General features: G+C 44.3%; 1 protein-coding gene across 1 annotated transcript in view; it reads left to right on the forward strand.

Moving 5' to 3' along the window:
* Nucleotides 1–14,714, forward strand: part of LOC134412980 (scaffold attachment factor B1-like) — a 42,108-nt gene that overhangs the window by 7,494 nt on the left and 19,900 nt on the right. Inside the window, exons 5-13 of the mRNA XM_063146994.1 lie at nt 920–982; nt 3,495–3,522; nt 4,400–4,943; nt 5,462–5,508; nt 8,501–8,601; nt 11,787–11,936; nt 12,049–12,128; nt 13,991–14,121; nt 14,218–14,309. Coding sequence (XP_063003064.1) covers nt 920–982; nt 3,495–3,522; nt 4,400–4,943; nt 5,462–5,508; nt 8,501–8,601; nt 11,787–11,936; nt 12,049–12,128; nt 13,991–14,121; nt 14,218–14,309 — 1,236 coding nt within the window. The remainder of the gene's footprint in view (nt 1–919; nt 983–3,494; nt 3,523–4,399; nt 4,944–5,461; nt 5,509–8,500; nt 8,602–11,786; nt 11,937–12,048; nt 12,129–13,990; nt 14,122–14,217; nt 14,310–14,714) is intronic.

The raw sequence follows: 14,714 nt of genomic DNA on the forward strand, positions 1-14,714 counted from the left end.
CTTGCAACCTTACATGGTCATCATTCTTTCCTTGCAGTTTTGGGCATATATACCTCTCCTAACTGCCAGCATCACACACTTTCTTTCATTCTCCAGTCCCTGTATGTCAGCAGTCTATCACTGGCACTTACACTTTAGAAGTTGGAACGTTCATGAACATCCCCTGCCCTCACACAGACTAAGCCATTGTTGGGGAAAGCTGGCTGGTAACAGGCAGTCATGAACTAGTTCTATAAAATATTGTGTGGTTGGTTCAGCAGCTGGCTGATATGATTAACTACTCCGCAATTAGAGTCCTAAGAAATCAGTTGTTCATGTTTTAGCCACAGTTCATAGGATCATAGAATAGCAGAGTTGGAAGAGGCGTACAAGGCCATCGAGTCCAACCCCCTGCTCAATGCAGGAATCTACCCTAAAGCATCCCCGACAGATACTTGTCCAGCTGCCTCTTGAAGGCCTCTAGTGTGGGAGAGCCCACAACCTCCCTAGGTAACTGATTCCACCGTCGCACTGCTCTAACAGTCAGGAAGTTTTTCCTGATGTCCAGATGGATTCTGGCTTCCTTTAACTTGAGCCCGTTATTCCGTGTCCTGCACTCTGGGAGGATCCAGAAGAGATCCTGGCCCTCCTCTGTGTGACAACCTTTTAAGTATTTCAAGAGTGCTCTCATGTCTCCCCTCAATCTTCTCTTCTCCATGCTAAACATGCCCCGTTCTTTCAGTCTCTCTTCATAGGGCTTTGTTTCCAGACCCCTGATCATCCTGGTTGCCCTCCTCTGGACACGCTCTAGCTGGTCTGCATCCTTCTTGAATTGTGGAGCCCAGACTCCACAAGCCCAATTCAGTTATTCTTTTTGCTCAAGGGAAATAAAGTTAACAACTTTCTGTAGTGAATACGTATCACTGTTTGTTTTTCTTAGGAGAATGGGGAAGAACTTGATGACCAGCTCGATGCTGCTTCACCTGATTTAGCTGCAGCGAAGGTAACATGGCAGTCTCTTCTCATGGCCTTTTCTTCCTTTTCTGGAGTTGGGGTGAACAGACGTTAGACTTGTGCGTGCTACAATCCCAAAATTCACCAACCAGCGTCATATCCTTAGAGTTAAATCACTGGGAGCCCCTTGAGCACGTTCCGAACCCAGGAATTTGTTTTCAGTTCTAGAACTGAACACAGCTCACAACCCTTTCATACAGAAGTCCACTCACCTGAAGCTTTCCTCATTTCAGTACCCTAATTTAGATAGAAAATGTCGTTGCTGTTAAACAATTGGGAGTCAGAAGCCTTTGCTGAAATACCTCAAATCACCTAGAGAGCTGCTCAACCTGCCCTTTGCCCGTTCCTGTTCTAGAGTCAACAATTTATTGGTTTTTTTTTAAACAATTTGTTGCTTTCAACATGGGCTCTGGCTGCCGACTAACTCATAAAGTCAAAGGCTACTTAACCCCCCGTCTCTCCCAGTGTGAATAGTGTCTTCGTTGGGCACCTCAGCTGCTCACTTCAATTTCCATGACTCTTGGCTTGTGCATAATGTGTTTTACAGCTTAAAGTTGGCAACACAGGAGGGCTGTTTTGCTTTCCATTGTTTTTGCTGGGCCTTCAGCTGCATCTCGCCATGACAGCCTTTGCATAAGCTGTTCCAGCTTTAAAAACAAAACAAAACCCTAAACTACCCACCAACCCATTTCAGAGTGAGTAGCTCTCATGCCAGATGGCTCACTGTTCTGGAAATGTTGGCCTCTGGGACAGGAGGCCCTCTTCTCTCTGTCCCACCACTATTGGTGGCACATTTGGCGGGAATGCAAAACGGGGCTTCTCCGTGGTTGCTCCCAGGAGACCTTAGAACTCCCTGCCAAAGGAAGCCAGGCTGGCTTTATCTTTGACGTTTTTCCACATACTGTATTTTCTGGCGTATAAGACTACTTTTTAACCCAGGAAAATCTTCTCAAAAGTTGGGGGTCGTCTTATACACCCAGTATAAGATGACTTTTTAACCCAGGAAGATCCTCTCAAAAGTTGGGGGTCGTCTTATACGCCCAGTCATCTTATACGCTGGAAAATACGGTACTTTTTAATAAGGCTTTTGGCTTTTATGATGTCCTATTTGCTGAAAGGGTTTTAGCTAGTGGGTGCAATGTATTTCTTCATTTTATTGATCTGTCTTTGATTCATTTGGTTTTATATAAGTAGCTGCTGTGTCGCTTTTTTCCAAGCACTCTGGCCATAGGTTATCAATGCTGCTTTCTCCCTCTTAAAACTCAGCAGCAGATATACGCTCCTACTGATAATGCATACCATTATTCTGTTGCTGATGCCTTCATGCCAGGCATTGGGGACGTTCACAAATGCCATATACCTTCACATCAGACCCAGCAATGATTAATTGCTGCAACAAACCCTGCAGATTGCTGTCGCACGTTGCTTTAACATGGGCCTTTTGATTGAAACTTGTATTTTTGCTTTCAGTTTGGTTGTGGCCAAGGTTGATTTCACTCTGCACTGTAGAAAACGTTGAGGTGGGGGAGTCACCCACATTTTGCACCAAGAAATGCTGGATTTTGCCACTTGCATCAAGGTGGAAAATGTTCAGTCTCCCCCCCCCCTTTTATGGTTTAATTTATTCTGCCTATGATGAGATGCAGAGGGGACCAATAAATTTGTAGGACTCCCCAAAGTCCTGTTCATTGATTACTGGAAATGTTATTCAGAGATGTAACATGCAATCCCCCCCAATTCAAAATATATAGTTTCTCCACATCCACAAGGCCTAAAAGCATCCACACTACCCTGTTAATAACTCTTTGAGCAATTATAACTAAGGCTGGAGAAATCCTGGACGCTTACAAATTAAGTGTTGGCTAATTGGGACATTCGAAGCCCTCCAGCCTCACCTCCCTGCTCAATGCAGACTCTGCCATGTCGATTCTTGCAACGAAACCATCTTCAATTCATGGCCATCCAGCATCTGTTTAAATTCCTCCAGCAACGGAGAGCCCACCAGTTCCGGAACACATTGTTCCACTGTCGAATGTCTTTTACAGTTTCGAAGTTTCCCCTCATCTTTAACCTGACAGCCCTTGGTGGTGAATTTGTTTTCCTGTTGGGATAGCAACAGTTTTAGGCTGCAATCCTGAATGCAATCACTGGCACAACTCCCTGGTTTCTGTGCCCTGGTGTAACTAAGCCTGAAATAATGCTATATTCTTCCCCTGTTTACCCCTTCCTCTATTTTTCTCCCCTTTCTCAGTTGCTTTTCCATTGTCGAATTTTAAATTATAAGCTCCTCAGAGTAGGGACCTCTCCTTTTGTACAATGTAAAACTCCATGCACATTGGTGGCAGAGTGTAAGTAACAAGCTGGTAGTAAGTCCTATTGAATTCTGTGAGACTTCTAAATAAACATGCTTAAGATTTCACTATTAATATAGTGTTAACTACTACAGACATTCATTGCTCTATTTAACCTTTCTCTCCTCACCCCTTCCATTTTTGCTACAGGACTTGGAAGAGCAACATTCAGAGCCAGGTACTTTTCAATCTATTTCTTCTAGCTTTTTCTTTTTTAAATGAGGTGGAGGGAAAGACCCAGGACTTAAACTTATACTGCACGTCTTAATTTTGTAGTGGTCAATCCACATCATTCGAAAGTGATATCACTTAGCAAATGTTTTTTTCTAGTCCTGACAAAAGTTTTTTTTTTATATATATATATATAAAAACATCTGTTTAGCTTCGCAAATGCACTAGAAGAAAGGTTAATGTCAAGTTTGAAAGCAAAAGATTTCTACCCATAGACATATGGCATAAAACATATTGTAATATATGATTGCGTGATTAGGCAGTGTAGCGAAGCCACCTTAAAAGTTATCGTAGAGAAATGCAAAAGTTTTAAGTGAGTTACGGCATAACAGAAGAAGGATGAAGAGGTTCCACGTGGAAATTGCATAAAATGCTATTTACTTTCTTGGACTTTCACATGTTGACACGCCATCAGAAGATATTCCAGTTTTCACATTGGACTGCCCTGCTTTAAACAAAAACAAAAGAGAAAATGAAATTCAAACTTTGAAATGGAATTTTGTGTTCTTTGATTCATTCCGTTTAAGCCTCTTGGAATTTGGAAGAATGAACCTCTAGAAGACCTGTCAAGATCAAGCCAGAAGGTTTTCATTAAAGTAACAGGGTCATTTTTCGCTTCGTAACTTATGATCTTGATACAGTAAACCATGTCTAGTTAGTTTTAGGCGTTTGAATGTGATATACCCGAGGGTTTCCAATCTCTGTGTGTAGCGTGAGCCGTTCTCTCCGTGTTAGTCTGGCAGCCATGCCTGTTCCGCATTTGTCTTTGCTATGTTTCCCTGGTGATTAAACCTTGTGCCATTCTATTCCTGTTAAATCCATAGAAAATGAGAAAATGCTCGACATTTTGGGTGACACTTGTAAAACTGAGCCCCTTAAAGAAGACGCTTCTGAAGCGGAGCGGGCGCAGGAAGCGAATTCCCCGTTGCCGGGCAAAAAGGCAGCCGAGGACGAGGAAGATGCGCTTGCCGCCGCCGTTCGTCCGGACGAAGACCTCTTAGATACGGACAGCCAGTCAGGCCAGGCTGCGGCCCAGACCCAGGAGGAAGAGGAGGAGGAAGAAGAAGCGAAGCACTTAGTGGTAGCGAAAGGGGAGCCGAGCGAACAGACAGTTGAGGAAGCCAAGCTGGACTCTGACTCTTTAGCGGTAGAGAGCAGGAGTGGTGGAGGAGGAGGAGGAGGTGGAGGTGAGAGTAGCAGAGCAGCCCAAACTGTGGAAGCCGATAGTGAGGAAACTCCGGAGACGGACGCAGGTCCCCAAGTGGTTAGCCAAGATGCCGAGAAGATGGAAGCCAAGGCTAATTGTGAGGAAGAGTCCTCTGCCACTAGAGAGTCCTCTGCCAAAGAGGGTGGTGATCAGAACACGAGGTTTGTTTTTTCTCCGTTTTAGACCAGATGCTGTCTTTTTTTTTAAAAAAAAAAATCTCATTGGTTTCTAAGACATTAGTCAGTGTGTCACTTCAAATTGGCCCGCAAGACTGCTGAAATTGTTACCTTGCTCTAAAAAGTCATCTTCTAGGTTTTATTTCCCCCCACCCACCCCCGCTCCTTGTACATTTAAAAAAACTAAACAAAAACCAGTTTGGTTTGATTTCTTTTTTGCAACCTTCCTAGGTTAGGTTGTTTTTCTTAAACCTTTATCTTTTTAGTTGTTTGCAAGATGTTCTGTCTTTAAGGTTGTTGACCCCATACGTGTTGCTTATCTTAAGTAAGTCGTTCTTATTACTGGCTTTTCTTACAAACACACACACACACATACACACACACAATTTTACAACTTAAATCTGGTAGGTATTGGATTTTAGTCTGTTTTATTTATTTAATATCAATTTGCCTTTTCTCTTCTGATCAATTTTTCTTTTCTTTTTTTTCTTTTCTGCCCTTAGTTCGGAGGAGACCAAAGATGGGAAATTGGCTTCAAAAGAAGAGAAAGGTATATATTTTTAAATATTCATATATATGTGCTTGTGCAGGATCATGACTCTTTCATGATGACAGCCGTTGTGTATTCATTTAAGATATTTATATCGCACCTTTCTGCCTGGCAACAGAAGTAGCTCATCGAAAGAGAAAATAAGATTTGTTGCTGGGCTCCTTCCAGTAGTATGAGTGCTTGTAGACGTACGGTGCTTTAAACCATTCCCAGACGGTAAAGCTATTTCATTTGTCTTTGAGGCCCAGTATTGGGCAAAAGGCAGGATACAAATAAATATAATAATAATAATAGCCATCAAGAAACCAAAATGTAGTCTTATTTTTGTGAACCGCCCAGAGAGCTTCGGCTATTGGGCGGTATAAAAATGTAATAAATAAATAAAAATAAAAATAAATAAAAATTACGTCCAGCTTTTTTTTTAAAAAAAATAGTAATAATAATAACTCCAATATTTGTCGCTGTATGTTCTGCTTGCTGGTGTGCCATAAAAAGCTTCACGGTTTATTTTTGTTTTACTGAGAGTATTTACATACTACTTTTCTTTAAAAAAAAAAGAGAGATTTGGCTCTTGGTCAGTATAAAAATTTAATAATTTTTTTTATTTATTTACAATATTGATATACTGCTCCCCATTCAAAATTTTAGAGATAAAATAAAAAACAGAAAAAACACCTTAAAATAGATTTCCAAAAGAAGCAAAATGAAAAGTGAACCATGGCTGATCGTTAAGGAAAGGCTTCCTGGAACAATGATGTCTTCAGGAGGTGCCGAAAGGAATACAAAGTTGGCTCCTGCCTGACCTCCAGAGGCAGAGAATTCCATAGGAACGGGGCCACCACACTGAAGGCTCTTCCCCTGGTGGACTCCAATCGGAAGATGGGTCTATAAATATTTCTCAAAGCCATAGGTAGTTTACAAATACATTTCAGTGAAGTTGTTTACTGTCTCCGCAGAGACACACTTCCATCTCTATGTCTTCTTCTTTCAAATAAAGGAACACCTGATTATCTACCTAGCGTCTGGGTGTCTTGGAAAGAGGAGTCAAATCTATACCTACCCACACCAAAACAGATAAAATAATGCCCAGATCACACAGCCTTCCTTCAGACAGCTGAGTTCATGCCAGTGAGAACCCTCACAGGAGCATGGCATTTTCTGCCTCCCTTAGTTTTCTTATCTGCCTTCCAGTAATGCCACTTTAGCCAAGAGGAGGAATTCCAACAGTTCCTGGCCATAAATCACAGGAACTGAGAGCTGTATTCCCAAAGTTCTTCTTAGAGTAGACTCATTGGAATCAATGGGACTTACGTTAGCCAAGTTAGTAAGTGTGTTGAATTTTACCCATTGGAAGGAAAATATCGATAGGGCCTGGTGGTCTTTTACCCAACTTCAGGGGGGCCCGTTTCTGTAAGAGCTGCGGCACTGTAGTTGTCAGTTTTTGTCAAATTCTCAATCCTACTGACTTTTACGAGACATGACAAGCTTCATTAAATAGGTTCCTGCTGCTATTATGTTTCTATACTGTCCCATAGGAAAAGTTCTCTGGCTCTCCTCTCGTTGCCATCTTCCAAGCCTCCCTCGGAGAAAGCACCTGGAGGACGATAGATGTTGAGGTTTACAAAGATTAAAACATTAAAAACAACATGCAAAATTTGAAAACGTAAAACACACCAAACAGGCAGTATACGCAGAGACAACATACATCTAAAAACAACTTTTGAACTTTCAGCCAAACTTAAAAACAGATCCGGGATTGATTAAAACTCATCACGTGCTGCCAAATGCCTGGGAAAAGACCAAAGCCTTGACCTGGTGCTGAGAAGACAGCAATGTTGGCAGCAGCAGGCAGGCCTCATCAGGAAGATCATTGTATAATTGGGGGAGGGGGCACCACAGAGAAGGCCCTCCTCTCGTTGCCATCTTCCAAGCCTCCCTCGGAGAAAGCACCTGGGTCAGGACGTTAGATGTTGAGGGTGGTGTAAGGGTAGGTTCATGTTGGGAGGGGTAACGTTCACCTTTCTGCCTATAAAAAGAGAAATTTACTACTCTGGGTTGTCGTTCCATACCATCGGGGCCAATACCTGTAATGGCCCTGGTCCTGCAGCTGTAAAGTCTCCCATCATGACCAGGTACATCCGAGCTTGTCCTAAACAGGGGGCCTGAGAGACAATCGCAAGAAATCGACTCAGTAAATCCGAGGACTCCAAATCCGAGTAGGAGAGACTGCCCAGTCCTTGCTAAATGCCAGTCGGCTGCTAGTCCCTGAGGTTAAGCATCAAAATTACTCCTTGGGGGTTCAGCTCAGTTCAGTAGCAGAAGTCAACTCCTCCTTCCTATGTAAGGAGCCTGCCGTGGACGCCCAGCGTGTGAGATCCAGAGACTCCCGGCATCCTCCCAAATCCACCCCTGCTCCCCTGCCTATGATTCCCCCATGATCGCGTCCATCCCGCTGAATCATGGCAAGAGCTCCTGTGATGGGTGGGCAAGTTGTGGCCCTCTGGATCTTTTAGCCTGCAACTCCCATCACCTTTGGTTGTGCTGGCTAGGGCTGATAGAAGTTGTAGGCCTGAACATCTGGATGGCTGCAAGTTGCCTGCCCTATGAGGTAGGATGCAGTCCTGCAAACACAGTGAGCCCTGAAAATCAAAGAGGGATGGATCAATTGGAGCCGTCCATGAAACTGACAAGGCACTTGCCTTATATGTCACAGCAAACGTTCCAATATCAGCAGTCCCAGGTGCATTTTGCAAATGTCCAGAAACTTACTGTCAACCCTCACTGTTGAGTATAAATGAGACTGTTGGCATTCATCAGCAGATGTTTGACAACCAGGTGCGTACCCCCAACGAAGGCTGACGTGCTCAAGTCCATGGGGGATTGTTACCAAATGGCTGGACGCCCACTAAAATCTGCATATTTTCCTAGGGCTCCATCCTCCTCAGCAGCCAGGTGGATGGCTTGCTAATACTCCCTTCCTGTTTCCAACCAGGTCGCAGTAGCACCAGTTCTGGTCGGAACTTCTGGGTGAGCGGCCTTGCTTCCTCCACCCGAGCTACGGATTTGAAGAACCTCTTCAGCAAATATGGAAAAGTAAGGCTGTGTTGGTGACTGTTTAAGCTGTACAATAAAGAAACAAGTGAGATGCGGCGGGTGGGGTGGGGTGGGGGCCTTGGAATGCTGCAGTGAAGTTTACTCCTTAGCAGGAATGTTCTTGTGTGGGGGGGGTTTCATTCCCCTTGCTCTCCTTTCTCCCTCCATGCCCATTTTCAAGGTTTTGTCTTCCAGTTGACACTCAACGTTCTGTGGTATTATTATTATTATTTATTTATATAGCACCATCAATGTACATGGTGCTGTACAGATAACACAGTAAATAGCAAGACCCTGCCGCATAGGCTTACAATCTAATAAGTTGTAGTAAACAATAAAGAGGGAAGGAGAATGCAAACAGGCACAGGGAAGTGTAAACAGGCACCGGGTAGGGTGAAGCTAACAGTATAGAGTCAGAACAAACTCAATATTTAAAAGCTATAGGGAAAAGAAAAGTTTTTAGCTGAGTTTTAAAAGCTGTGATTGAGTTTGTAGTTCTCAAGTGTTCTGGAAGAGCGTTCCAGGCGTAAGGGGCAGCGGAAGAAAAAGGACGAAGCCGAGTAAGGGAAGTGGAGGTCCTTGGGCAGGCGAGAAGCATGGCATCAGAGGAGCGGAGAGCACGAGCGGGGCGATAGTGTGAGATGAGAGAGGAGAGATAGGCAGGAGCTAGACCGTGAAGAGCTTTGAAGGTCAGCAGGAGAAGTTTATATTGGATTCTGGAGTGAATTGGAAGCCAATGAAGAGATTTATTAAATACGTGTCTTTGTTTTTATGTTTAAAAGACTTTTTTTGTACTTTTGTAAACCTCAAGTTCCCTTGATCGCTCCCTTTTTCGCCCCCTCCACCCCTGTTTTTGAGCTTTATTTCCCTTGGCACTCACCACTTGAGATTACTATTATAATAGAGCAGACGTTAGAGAATTGTTACTTAGAACTGAACTGCATAACAGCACCCAGGAGTTCTACTGTTGTGTGACGCAGGGTGTAATAAGACCTGCTGTCCTGCAATGTGCTGTTGCAAATGGTTTTGCTGTTGAGTCTTCAGCTGTGTACAAGACACCACACTCTCCCCTGAGTGTGTGTGAACGAACCAAGGTAGTTTTCCTTTGAAAGTGAACTGGCTAGTTGCCAGGAGGGTGGGCGGCATAGGATATTTCTGATTCCGAGATACGAGATCGGTGACAGTGCTTTAACTTTAGGCGTGGGAATCCACATGGCCGCTCCCTCTCACAGCTGGCACAGAGAGAACCAGACTGGCTGCCTCTCTGAGGTCTCGAAACTGACCTTGGAAAGGCGGTGAAGGGGGCATTTCTGTGGGCAAAAAAGGGGGGTGGGTTTGGAGAGGCTAGTTTACTCAGAAAAAGCCCTTCTAGCTAAGATGCGGAGTGGGATATGTGGTGGAAGTGGGAATCGCCTCCACTGTGCCTCCTACTCTGCATTGAACTCTTGTAACCCTCTGAGTTCAGAAGCTTTTTATGAGCAGCAAGATCACATCTCAGGATTGTGCCCTTAATCTCTTTGTCCTCACTTCTATTGGGTTGGGTTCTTTTTACCTTGTCTTTCGTCACAGCTGCTGTTTGAGCTCCTGTTATTCTCTCTCTGCTGACCAGAATAATATAATCTGTTTTTACCTCACCTATTTTTCTCTCGTGGTATAGTCAGCCTTTCCTCCCCCCCCCCCCCCTCAATTCTGCTGTGCTTTGCGCCAGTGGAGAAAACTTTGACACCTAAGCCTACAAAACAGAAAAGAAAAAAGGCTGAGCCTCAGCACGCTAGGGTGTTCCGGAGTGTCACTCCTGCTGCCAAAGCTACCAGGAGACGCTCCAATCTGTTGGCAACCCAAGGCGGCAGAGATTCACATTCCCTCTCTGCACACCCCGTCCAGCCATCAAAAACTCCCTGCATGTAGAAAGCTAGCAGAAGCAGGCCATCATGCTTTTGTTGAGTTATGGCTTTAAAAGCTGATTAGTTATGGCACAGACTGGGTTTCTGGCACATAACCTTTTGTGTTCAGTCTCTGTCTGGGCCTTCCAGAGACTAGCAGAGATTGCAGCGGTTCTCAGCCAAGTCAGCAAAGACGTGAATTAAGACAGAGATTCATGTAGGTTAAAATAAACCATTTACTGGCAAATAAATATATAATTTAGTTATGGCAGTACAGATACAAATACTTACAAACGGTCAGTCAATACAGCTCACATCAAGTTGGGTAAGGGACATGGAAGTAGAGTGAACATGAAAACACATTTACTTTTATAGACAACCTGTACAATGATGCAACTCCTTGCAACCCTTAATTGAAGACAATCAGTTAGACAATTATTCAGTTATGACACTCAATGTCCAGGTGTAGAGTTGACCTTTACGTTTCTGCTGAGTCTTCTGTTCCTCCAGATCCTCAGCAATTAACAAAGCAATGGAAAACATAACCAAGATCCATTCCAGGATCCAACAGCTTTCCCCTCAATGTTTAAATAGGCTTTTAGGGATTAAATCCCGACAAAAAGCTGTGTCCTTTCTTTCCTCTAGCTGGCTAGAAAGGAGGGAGTTAGTTACCTCTCACGCTCCAATCATATTGCGTGCAGTATGTGTAAAACTCTCCAACCTGGAGCTATTTGGGGCGATGGGCACTAAAATGCCTTTTTAAAAAAAGAGGACTAGACAAATGAATCATAGAATCATAGAATAGCAGAGTTGGAAGGGGCCTACAAGGCCATCGAGTCCAACCCCCTGCCCAATGCAGGAATCCACCCTAAAGCATCCCTGACAGAAGGCTGTCCAGCTGCCTCTTGAAGGCCTCTAGTGTGGGAGAAGAGCCCACAAACTCCCTAGGTCACTGGTTCCATTGTCGCACTGCTCTAACAGTCAGGACGTTTTTCCTGATGTCCAGCTGGAATCTGGCTTCCTTTAACTTGAGCCCGTTATTCCGTGTCCTGTGCTCTGGGAGGATCAAGAAGATCCTCCCAGAATCTTGCTGAACAGGACTACCCTGACCTCATTGGGAGAAGGACTGAGGGAAAGAAAACTGAAAAACCTCCCCAGTACAATGACTCCTGATTTCCCAAACAGTGGGGGCAGACGAGAGGGACTGGCTGTGTGCCGCAGAGACATTTAGCAGAGGCCGTAGTCGGAAGCAAGATGCTAACCTGCAAAACATTTAGATGTTCTGTGCTTCCTTTACTCCAGGTGGTTGGTGCAAAAGTAGTGACCAACGCCCGCAGTCCAGGCGCTCGGTGTTACGGTTTTGTGACCATGTCCACGGCTGAGGAAGCCACAAAATGCATCACCCATTGCCACAAAACAGAGTTACATGGGAAAATAATATCTGTTGAAAGGGTAAGTGGTCACTCTATTCCACCCTCGCCCACCCCCACCGCCCTTTTTTTCTTAAAAACAAAACAAACCCTCTTTTAACGTTTGGCTTTTCTAATGATAAACATAATTTCAGGCAAAAAATGAACCTGCTACAAAGAAACTTCTGGATAAAAAGGACAGTGAGGTGAAGAATGAAGTTTCAGACAGTGAAAGGTAACGTTCTTTAAGCTTCCCTTCTTTTCTTTTCTTTTTAAAAAATGCCTTTTCATTTTGAAGCAGCAAATGTAATTTACATTGGCAACACACGTGCACCCCTACAAAACTCCTGAAAGTTCAAGATAGGTGGTAACATGTTTCAGAAAAGGCAAAACTGTGAAATGTAAAATACCGTGTCGGCAATGTGGGTTGAAAGCACCATGGGAAAATATGTGTTGTTGCATAAAACTGATGAATAGCCTAATGTATGGCCTGGTTCAGATGTCGTAATATACAAGGTTTCCAGAGAATCTAGGCTTAGCAGGTTTGAGTTGATGTGTTGGTCCGTGCTGTGCAATCGCTCCCACTTGGCTTCCCTGGCAAGGGGAGGAACTAAAAACCACCCAGAGTTTATTGTGACATCCAAACAGGAGGTTCTGGTTTGTTTATCCCTATGCGTCCCCTCTTCCCCAAACAAGCCAGAGTCATAAGCCAACAAAAAACCATGGCTCATGGTTCTGGCTATCTTGGGGAGAGACAGGCCACATTCCCAGTTCAGACATTACAATAAACTTTGGATGAAGGGGTCCTGGTTTGTTTAGGAGGACCCACGCAGAGGCAGTTGGACAGCGTACAGTGCGGGGAGCAGCACCGCCTCAAAATGTGCCTAAGTGTTTAGCTGCTGCAGGGCCCTTTCTATGTTGTGAAAGCACGTGGTGCAGCCCTCCCAAGATTTGCTCCGTCCGCATCGGAAGCTCCTTGCCTCCCAAAGGCTTTCATGTTGGTAGAGAAGGCGTCTGGCTCAGCCTTCTCTCCACAGAGGTGTATTTGTGTTGATACAGAGAGTTCTTGACGCGGGGCGATCGTTCGGGCGTTGTAATCCTCTGCCTCCATTCTGAAAATGGAGCACTGCCAAGAGAGGATTCATATGTGGGTGTTTTATGGATGGAATTTGCACTCTCTGTTCTGAAATTGCCGGTTAGCTCTGAGCTTCAGGAGGTGGGAGGCTTCTATGTATTTAGTGCTAGAGTCCTGCGGACAGAGGTTAGACTGCTTCAAATCAAACATATCAACCTATATCCTAAAATTAAAGAATAGTAGAGTTGGAAGGGGCCTATAAGGCCATCAAGTCCAACCCCCTGCTCAATGCAGGAATCCACCCTAAAGCATCCCTGACAGATGGTTGTCCAGCTGCCTCTTGAAGGCCACCAGTGTGGGAGAGCCCACAACCTCCCTAGGTAACTGATTCCATTGTCGTACTGCTCTAACAGTCAGGACGTTTTTCCTGATGTCCAGCTGGAATCTGGCTTCCTGTAATTTGAGCCCATTATTCCATGTCCTGCACTCTGGGAGGATCAAGAAGAGATCTTGGCCCTCCTCTATTATTATTATTTATTTATTTATTTATTTATATAGCACCATCAATGTACATGGTGCTGTACAGAGTAAAACAGTAAATAGCAAGACCCTGCCGCATAGGCTTACATTCTAATAAAATCGTAATAAAACAATGTGACACTGTCTCATGTCTCCCCTCAGTCTCCTCTTCTCCAGGCTAGTCATGGCCAGTTCTTTCAGTCTCTCCTCATAGGGCTTGGTTTCCAGACCCCTGATTATCCTCAACCTCCCTGCCCCCTTGACTTCCTTCCCTCATGGTCTTCTTTCCATTTTGCAGTAAGTGGACATCCCTAAGATTTGCAATTTCTCTCTATCAAATTGACCCCTTTTTGCACCTGTTCTGTTGTTAATAAATTCACCCTGGGCAATTTTTTCACTAATGAACCCATAACCTTGCAACAGCTTAGTTAATGGCTGGGAAAGGGATTGCGTTGTTACCTCGCTTTCCTCTCCCTCCATTCTGAACTCTACCATTTTTGCAGGTCTGCCAGCGTAAAAAAGAACGAGAAGGCTGACCCCAAAGAAGATGCGAAGAAAGCAGACGAAAAGGATGAAAAGGGGAAAGAGGATCAGAAATCGGGAACTGCAGATCAGTCTAAGACTGGAAAATCAGGTCATATATGGTTCCTGTTTCATTGGGGGGGTGGGGCGGATGGGGGTGTAGATGGCTAGGTGCCGTTAACGCCTGAAAACCTAATTCTCTTTTTAGGAAGCAAAGGAACAGAAAGGACTGTGATAATGGACAAATCCAAGGGCGAACCTGTTATTAGCGTGAAGACAACAAGTAGATCAAAAGAGAGAGTAAGTGAAACAATGACATTTTGAATGCTATTTTAATGGTTTGGGGGGCTTTTTATTGTTATTACTAAACTGAAAGTGTTCAACCATCCAACCCCAGCTGCACAAAAGATGAGAGGCTCCGTGTGATTAAACAGGCAGGCCCCTAGAGTAGAACTTGAGGAGTAGGAAGAACAACCATTTAGATTAGCTTTCTCCTCTCAAAGTGTTCAACACAGGAAGGAAGCTCAGCAGCATGGCAATGGCCTTGCACCGTCCTAGCCATCACCAAAGGCTCTTCGGATGGAACCTTTTACCCTCATTTAACGGAGAAGCTTCTTCTCACTAGTGACTTGTTGCGAAAAAGGGCAGCTCAATACGATCAGGCTGTAGCATCTTCCCTATAAGGCAGTGGTTCTCAACCTTCCT

Source organism: Elgaria multicarinata, chromosome 23 (genome assembly GCF_023053635.1).
Source record: "Elgaria multicarinata webbii isolate HBS135686 ecotype San Diego chromosome 23, rElgMul1.1.pri, whole genome shotgun sequence".
Lineage (NCBI taxonomy): Eukaryota > Metazoa > Chordata > Lepidosauria > Squamata > Anguidae > Elgaria > Elgaria multicarinata.